General features: G+C 38.1%; 1 protein-coding gene across 1 annotated transcript in view; it reads left to right on the top strand.

Annotated features, from left to right (window-relative positions):
* The first annotated feature begins 2,825 nt into the window (after positions 1 to 2,825).
* fdxr (ferredoxin reductase) overlaps positions 2,826 to 9,508 on the top strand; it is a 41,763-nt gene continuing 35,080 nt past the window's right edge. Inside the window, exons 1-5 of the mRNA XM_067430395.1 lie at positions 2,826 to 3,176; positions 3,498 to 3,703; positions 5,041 to 5,132; positions 5,677 to 5,772; positions 8,467 to 8,589. Coding sequence (XP_067286496.1) covers positions 3,628 to 3,703; positions 5,041 to 5,132; positions 5,677 to 5,772; positions 8,467 to 8,589 — 387 coding nt within the window. The 5' untranslated portion in view covers positions 2,826 to 3,176; positions 3,498 to 3,627. The remainder of the gene's footprint in view (positions 3,177 to 3,497; positions 3,704 to 5,040; positions 5,133 to 5,676; positions 5,773 to 8,466; positions 8,590 to 9,508) is intronic.

The raw sequence follows: 9,508 nt of genomic DNA, 5'->3' as shown, positions 1-9,508 counted from the left end.
CAATGGGCGTGCCATGAGGTCGGAAAGGAATGGGGCGTGCCGTGAGGTCTTCTCGTCTTTTTACAGTCTATGACCAGGGGTGCGTCTCAATCAGCTCCCTAGTTCAGTAGTCAGGGCACTGATCAGGGAGTCAGCCCATTGACTTATGTTCTGATCAGTGCCCTGACTAGTGAACTAGGGAGCTGATTGAGACGCAGGGCAGGACGTGAAAAGCTTCCTGATCCGCATAAAAGCGAGCCATAAACTGAATCACTATAATTACACAAATAATTATACAAGACAAAATACATTTCTTTCACTGTAATAAAGCAATAATGATATCAAGAATACATTCAAAAGTATGTTACCTTCGAAACCTTCTGTATGGCGCGGGTTACGTGACGTCATCACCACTGCGACTTTTTTAGGATCAATCATTAAAAAAACATTCATACTGTTTGTGATAAATGCACTTTTTTAACGCACCACTTGAATATATTAAACATTTATTTTTGTATTGCCCTTTTTCTATTTCATTTTGGACTGACTTTAAAATAGATATTCCTAAAATAGAAATTCCTAATATTAGAATTTAGAACCTCATGACATTTTACTTTGTTTCCAAAACCCATATTTTTCTGCAATTTCAACGTGTTGAAGCATCCAGATTTGTAGCCATGTTAATAACGTTTGTAAGAAACCAAACCATTTGTAAATCCGTCAAGATTCCAGCGAGATAAGCATATTTATGTTCGTACAGATCACTCATCTTCCATCAGGTGAGCCCGACAGAAAGCTTGCCTGTGACAAGATGGCCGCCATTGATGACGATGGTGACTACCCCGTAAGATATCTAGCCTTTATTATGGATATCTATGCACACGACAGCCAATGCTGTCAAAGCTGACTCATTAATAAATAATAAATTTTAAATACGGCAATATTTGAAATGTATTATTAATCTTTGGCGGATGGACTCGACGTTCTGATCGCTTTTGGGGATTTTCTTCACCAAAATCAATCGTTTGGCCTCGGAACACTTGGGATATTTGTACTTTCTGAATAAATTATACAGGCAGTCGTATCTGCCTGTTATATCCTGTTTTTTATAATACACAAATGGGTAGGTTTAGGGAAGCGAGTTACGCGTTCAAAATGTGTCTGAATATGTGTGTGTGTCCACAAGGTAAATGGATTTATAAACATACTAAACTGTTTTTTTTTCAGAATGTAACGACGTTGATAAACACGCTAAAAAGCGATTATGCGTCTTGATAGCACGCCAAAATGGCATACGAATTGGCGTGTCATACGCCATTTCATGAGATCAGTCTGGGAATGGAGAAAAAATATTACCACTTAGCGCCTCCGGTGGACGTTTCACCCAAAAAGTGCAGGTAAACGTACCTGGAGGTACATATTTCAGCCAGGTCTTGCAAAAATGTAGGCAGAGTCACGTATTTCAATGAGCCTGGGTTGGTTTTGGCACCGCAGCACGTACTGGCATAAGATTCTGTTTATACATTCTGAATGGTTTGCCCAGAAAAATGGTCTCTTCTGATTCAGGAAATAACGCAGAATCCAATGATAGCTAATTTGGCAGCCATTTTGAATTTTGTCCTAAAATGCTGAGTTTTAAGAACGCATTAGCTTATCGTTACGAAACTCAAAAAATAAAATTTCCCCAAAAAAACCCCCAAATAACTTTTGATTATTTTTTATTTTATGTCTTGATAGAGACTGTGTTGGCCGAGAACAATGATAGAATCATAAAACATGGGACGTGATGTTTAACTGTCCATTGTGCCAATGGATAGTATGCACATGAGGTTTGCCTTGATGTTGAGAGTGGCAATTTGAGTTGTATCTCAAAAGTGGGAAAAAAGTTTTTTTTTTTTTTTTAAGCAAATACGACTTGCGATCCACCATTTTTGATTTCTTTGAAAACCTACTTTTTCTAATTTCTCCTAGACTGTTGGTCTAATTTTATGGCTGTCAAACCAGATTTTAAATGCAAGTGAATATACAAAATAAATTTCACACTTTTCCTAACATAAACTGACTTTGAAAGACATGCTTTATCATGAGTTTATGTTGATATGATATACTGATGATTGATTTGTCATTTTGAAAACCTCTGGCAATCATCCAGTTTCATGATTAAAAAAAAACCCATTAAAATTCTTCATAACTTCTACTTTTGTTGTCTCCGGAAGAATGTCATGCAGTTTGGAATGACAATGATGAGGAAAATTATGCAATATTTCTTGCTTTATACTCTTCTAAGAAATGAATGCTTCATTTCTCACTCAGACACTAAAATAAATGTCACTGGCTGCTAAAATAAAAGTAAAGTGAAACTTATTCGTGCATCAATTGACTTTAGGATAAAGAAAGGAATACTATTATTAGCCTATTTTAAAATTGAGGAATGTCATAATGAAATATGCACTTTGTAGCGAAGTATTAGGCTATTTGAGTAAAGCACAGGTATTGGGATTTAACAGAGCTTAAGTAAACTGCTGATTCACAAAATAACATCTAGTCTATATGAAGTACAAAGGCTTGATTACCCTCTATTTTATAGGCTAAACTGGTAAATGTATACTTTTATAGAATACACATATTATTATACTGATGTTTTAATTCCAAAAATGCTATTTGTTGTAGTTGTATCTGACTAGCAATTAGCCTAAGCAAAAGAAAACAGCAACACCAAACCAAAGTGTCAAAGTTTACTGAAATTGGACATTGATCCATATTTGCATGAGCAAGCTAGTTAGTTGAGCAATAGCTGTCTCATTTACACTCATGGTGCCCTCTCTTGTTCTTTTTACAAGGCAAACAAAGTCTGTTTGGCACATACAGTTCCTTAGGACATAACACGAGAATAATTGTCTTGAGAAGCCACAAAACCCCATTAATCATGATCAAAAATCATTAGGCTACTAATGCTGTGAATGAGTCCGTGTCCTTGGTGCTGCGTGTGAGAGACCTTCAGTCAAGGCTGAACTGATAAAAATCACCCAGATGAAGAGAAAAACCACAAACTACGAGGAATAAAGAGCATTACAGGACTACATGAATGGTGGGATCAACAAAAGACAGCAGAAAGCGTCGCATTTAGAAAGGAGGAACGTTTTATCGGAGCGTTTGTTCATCACGGTGAACTTTAAGTGATGCACACTTGAACAGCAGTAAGGAGACTTCATTTAAACTCGCTGTTTTTTATTGCAGTGTTTTTGTGTTTATTTAACCGACTGAGGTTGTGATATGAAACGTATTTGACTGCGTGTTACTGTATTTATATATAAGATCAGCTCTGTTGTGATATTTGTTATGTGGTCGTCATGCCCACTTCAAAATATTATTTTCTTTTCTATCCTAGTTTATTTTTGCACTCAACATATCAAAAACTGACACTTTTATTTTACTCTTGATATACCGAAGGCAGCAGCGCGAAGTAATGGATAATGCAAATCTTTAATACAGATCTATATCAGTTTCATTTCATGAAGTTTCAGAAATGAATACAGGAATGTGACCCAAGCACGCCCCGAGGGATCAAAGCTCTCCATTAGCCGCTTTGCTCACAACAGAGTCATTGTTGGACTGCAGTTTTTAACTGGACCCCATCTGGTGAAAATAATGAGAATGATAAACTTCATAAAAGGGTCTGTGACGAAGATCCACAGCCTGTCTCGATGTCTGTCAGATGAAAGCTGTGAGTTTATAATGAGAGACTCTTGTTTCTATTCATGACGTCATGACTCATGACTCAATCTTTCATTTCTTCTGCAGTACTTCTAACTGGCTGTTATCATCATATGCATAGTTTGGTTGCAGTATTAATCTTAGCATGTTTTAAGATTAAAGTTTGATGAATATAAAGTGCCAACTTTTCCAACATAAACTGTTTGCTTGACAAAGCCATGTTTGAAGTTTAGAAAAGTGTGAAAATGTGAAATTTGGAACTAGATAGATAGATAGATAGATAGATAGATAGATAGATAGATAGATAGATAGATAGAACAAAGACGGATGGATATGTAGTTGAATGCACGATGGATGGATAGATAGTCAACAAAAGATTTGATTCAATATTTGGTGGATGGATGGATGGATGGATGGATGGATGGATGGATGGATGGATGGATAGATAGATAGATAGATAGATAGATAGATAGATAGATAGATAGAACAAAGACGGATGGATATGTAGTTGAATGCACGATGGATGGATAGATAGTCAACAAAAGATTTGATTCAATATTTGGTGGATGGATGGATGGATGGATGGATGGATAGATAGATAGATAGATAGATAGATAGATAGATAGATAGATAGATAGATTTATATTAGGGCTGTAACGATACACCAAACCCACGATTCGGTTCGTATCACGATTTTTGACCCACGGTACGATACAAACCTCGATACAGTATTCTGTAGCCTATTTTGCCATCAATACCATATATCTGTATGGTCAATAGGCTACTGCCGACGTTTTCTTTGCGGTACCAATAGGCAATATATATTTAACATGAAGTATAGGGCCTCCTGTACATCAATACCAACAGAAGCGCTGCGTCAGACACGCTTCTGGTGTGCAAAGAAAGAGAAAACGCCACGCAGCCGCCCCGCGGATGACACGCAACAGAAACGCCACGCTCACACCACGTTGCCAGCCGGTTGGGGAAGCTTCTTGAAACACTTACGACAAATTGTGTGGGTCTTGTCAACTACACGATTGCCATCCTTGTTCTCCACCGGGTGGCTGAAATGTTGCCATACTGCTGACTTAAAAGTTGGACCTGGACAGGAAGGATAATTCTGGGAGTTGGAAGGGGTGTGTCGCGATTCTGCCTTCTCACATCGCGATACAGGTTCGTGGACCTGCGTATTGCGATTTCGATTTCATATCGCATATCGTTACAGCCCTAATTTATATAAATATTACTACTATAGTTTTGAATTATTTCTGTTGTAACATCCTTGTTGCAAAATGTCACATTGTTAAAAATGTCGTAGGCTCAGATGTTGTTTTTGTCATTTGTAAGGTGTGCGTGGGTTTTCCACTGCTTCCGCGCCAAGAGTGTGTATTGTAGGAGGTGGTCCAGCTGGTTTTTACACAGCACAACAGCTCCTGAAGGTTTGTGTTTCCAGTTCTTTGAGTAAATTCCCTGGTCCATATAATGGTTTCATCTCATCTGTAATCAGCAAAGATAGCCAACCTAACAGAACTAAAACAGCTAAGACATTTTCCCTCAAAATTCCTTAGAAAAAATCCCCTGATTCTTTGCGTGACAGTGAGTTTTGGGCTCAAGTTATTTTTGGAAGGCATCCAGCAGAGCTTGATATTTTCCAGCAGCTCACCTTTACTTGACTGTCTTTGATTCCCACTGAACATGCAACAACAGTGTTGCAACATTACAGGTTTTGAAGAAATGCAGAACACAGTGTTCTGGCACTTGGAAGAAGACTAGCAATCCAACCATAGAAATATGAAAGAGGAATTACAGGTTGAATCACAAGTGCTTTGCAGAAATAAAGAGCCCTCAGAGGGTTTTAAATGCTGATATTTGGTTCTGTGTTCGGCACGAGACAGACAAATTCATCACTTTTGGTCTCTCATTGTTTACTGGCATTTTTCCACAAAGCATCATTTTTTTTATGATTGATTGTGTCAATTTCAGGCTCGGCAGGATGCAGTCGTAGACATTTACGAGCGGCTGCCGGTGCCGTTTGGACTTGTGCGCTTTGGAGTCGCGCCTGACCACCCTGAGGTCAAGGTCAGGCCTTTCTATAGTCAATATTAAACAAACATATAGAATGATCATCAGTACAAATATATCTCTATTTTTCAGCCCATCCCTTTCAATGCCTGTCATGCAGAGGCAATTTTATTAATCAGTTCCCCCGAACAATTCATAATGCTTTTAAATAAAAATCCTGTTTAACTCAATAACATTTCAGATTATTGAAGTAAAAGGGGTTTGCAATATAGTGCTGAGCTGGAATTTGAATATTTATAATTGATGATATTGATGTGATGATAATAAAAGAACCATTGTGATTTCTTTTTCACCATTATCGTAATTGATTTTAGTAATGTCAACGCTAAAGAACAGTAAAGAAAAATGTAGCGTGCACAGGGCCAAGCACAAAAAAGCATAATGAGTTATGCAAGCAACTGCAACAATGAGTAATTAAAGACATTTTTAAATTATTATAGCCAAAATGGCTAAAAAGATGTGCATACTCTATGTAAAAATGTTAGTGCATCCTCCAAGGTTTTCCATTAACAATACATCAACATTGTCTCACCACAGCTGGTTAAAGGTGCAGTATGTAATATTTATGAGGATATTTTGATAGAAATGCAATATAATATACATAACTATGTTTTAAGTGGAGTATTAAAGACCTTACATAATGAAAATTCAATTATGGCGGTTGCAAATCGCCGCTAGATGGCACTAAAATTTACACACTGCACCTTTAAATTGCAATTTACAGGGGAAATATAGTTTAGGACGTTTGTTTAAAGCTACACTGTGTAATATTTTTTTTTTTTAGTTTATTATAGCTAAAAACACTTAGTTCTTTCAAAAATATATGTGCTCATTAAAGGGTTACTTCAGCGATTAGCATATGGCTTTGTATCAGTAGAAACCCTGGAGTATATTCAAATTATTGTGCTTTCCCCCCTCATATCTCCCTGAGACGAGAGATTTATGCATTTTATTTCTGGAAAAATTCCTCCTATGATGCAAAATGACGATTTTTGCATCATAGGAGGAATGATTGCCCAGAGGCTAAAGACTACAGCCAGCAGAGGGAGCCATTTCCGCATGTTTTGAATCTGCGCATGGGGGATGGGAGATTACACTCAGCTGGCAGGGAGAGCTCAGCTTGCAGACAGGATCATTTAAACGGAGCTATGGTGAGCAATGTAAGTCTTTTAACTTCTCAAATTCATTTCTATGAAAGTTAAGCTTGCAAAGGCATGAACTGAAACGCGCCAGACTGAACTCGCGTTGTGAATGAATGCCGCGAATGTAGTCGCGATTACCTCAGCTCTCATCACTCGTGCAGTTAGTGCTCAGGGCTGTGACACTCGCGCGGTGACTCACTCATTATATTGAACAGACACGTTCAGTTTTTAATTGTAATGTCTTCTCTAACTCAGTCACAGTAATGAAGCTGGTGGTGTTGGGAATGGCCTCACAGGGCAGCGAAGCATTCTGGGAATTGTAGTCTTTCATCCCCATGGGACAAAAATACATTTTCTGTCTTTTCTCAGTCTAGAAGACACCAAATTCAAAAATAATTTCACATTTCTACTGCATTGATGACCCAGTTTAAATACAGATTCATCTTCCCAGCGCTGAAGTACCCCTTTAATGTATATTTACTTCTTTCCAGTAGTAAAGTATTCTCGTAAGTTTATAATATGCCATTGAAAATACATACGGGTGAGGGGTTCGAATGCCGGTCGCCATGTTGCCCCTCCATCTTGAAAGTGCATTAGCCAAAGAGGGACATACCCGTAAATTCAAGCTTCGCCTTTCGCGTTTTAACACTCAATGGCACCGTGTCGAATGTGAAGAGGGGGATTGCTTGAGACTGCTATATGAAAGTCTGTTGCTGATGGAGGATCACTCTTATTCTCAAGGATATGTATCAGAGTCGCCAAGGAAGAGAAAATGTGAATTAAGACGGCAACGCAACAGGCAAATCAACAAGACAAAAGATTCCAAGATGGAAAGAGCTCATGAGGAGCAACAATTTTAAAAAGGACGCCAATGTTAAAAAAGGACGCTGCTTTCTTCTCGATAGGTAATCGGCCACCGTAGGAGTTAAAACAAAATCGAAATTGAGAGGAACAGAAACTAATATTCACTGGATGGTCATATACCTTTACACCGCTAGATGGGGGGAAATATCACACAGTGTAGCTTTAAACAATTTCAAAAGCCTCTTATTGTTTTTATCTTTAGTTGGTGCACGTAAATTCGAAATGCTGTTTCATGTTGACTTCATTGAGTTAATTCGATGTTATTATACTTTCTTATCACCTTTATTGTTTAGCAGTTGCGTTTGTTGAAAATGCCCATGAGCATGACTTTACATTTAAAAACCATTAGGTGAAACAATAGCATGAACTCGCTCTCTCTGGTTGTGTAGCATATAAACAGCTATCTCATGGGAACCAGAAGAACAAACATCAGTTTGTTTTTAGGTCATCTGTCTGATTGTTACAGGGTATGTTGTGACATTGTTGCTATAGATAAGTTAAGATGCAAAAAAATGTTTTCAGTGAGCCTGCATAAACACGAGTTTCATGATACGAGGCTTTCAGACAGCAGACTTAGCCCAAACAAGCTCCTCCGCCAAATGTTTGTGCTATATATATATATAGCTGCTATAAATACGTACTGCTAAATGAATGCATGTTTTTGTTCCTCTTTTTAACGTTCCAGAATGTTGTTAATACTTTCACCCAGACGGCCCAGCATGAGCGATGCAGTTTTTATGGTAATGTGAATGTGGGCAAAGATGTGACGATTGAGGAGTTAAGACAGGCGTACCACGCTGTAGTGCTGGTGAGGAAGACACTCGCAACACCAAAACACTAGTGTATCCTGTTTCCCGGATCAAAAAGGCCTTTTACATTTCTTGTAAATCTCTCAGTATGCTTTATCATCACCAAATATTGGATTCATTATTTTGTTGACTTGTTTTCTTCAATTAGCACATGTTTTGTATTTGTTTTTGGAACTGACTGATCATAGGTCTTATCAATATGAGGTTATTGGCCTCTGTTTTTGGGTGAAAAAGTTCAGCTCCATGAGCCCTACAATGGATGGATGGATGGATGGATGGATGGATGAATGGATGGATGGATGGATGGATGCATGGATGAATGGATGGATGGATGGATGGATGGATGGATGAATGGATGGACGGACAAACATATAATGGATATATATAGTTGGATGGATGGATGAATGATGATGGATAGATGTATGCATGATGGATGGATGGATGATGGTGGATGGATCGACTAAAGATTTAATCCAATATTATTCATGGATGGATGGATGGATGTGTGGATGGATGGATGGATGTACGCACAGAAGGACGGACAGATGATGGATATTTAGTTGGATGGATGGATTGATGATAATGGATAGATAGTTGTATGCATGATGCATGGATGGATGGATGGTGATGGATAGATAGTTGTATGCATGATGGATGGATGGATGGATGGTGATGGATAGATAGTTGTATGCATGATGGATGGATGGATCGGCAAAAGATTGAATACAATTTTATGGATGGATGGATGGATGGAAGGACAGACAGACAGATGATGGATATATGGATGGATGGATGATGATGTATGGATGGATGAAGGATAGATAGTTGTATGCATGATGGATGGATGGATGGATGGATGGATGGATGATGATGATGATGATGATGATGATGATGATGATGATGATGGATGAATGGATT

The sequence above is a fragment of the Pseudorasbora parva genome, chromosome 21 (genome assembly GCF_024679245.1).
Source record: "Pseudorasbora parva isolate DD20220531a chromosome 21, ASM2467924v1, whole genome shotgun sequence".
Taxonomy (NCBI): Eukaryota; Metazoa; Chordata; class Actinopteri; order Cypriniformes; family Gobionidae; genus Pseudorasbora; species Pseudorasbora parva.
The sequence above is the reverse complement of the archived record's forward strand: the minus strand, read 5'-3'. Positions and strand labels throughout refer to the sequence as shown.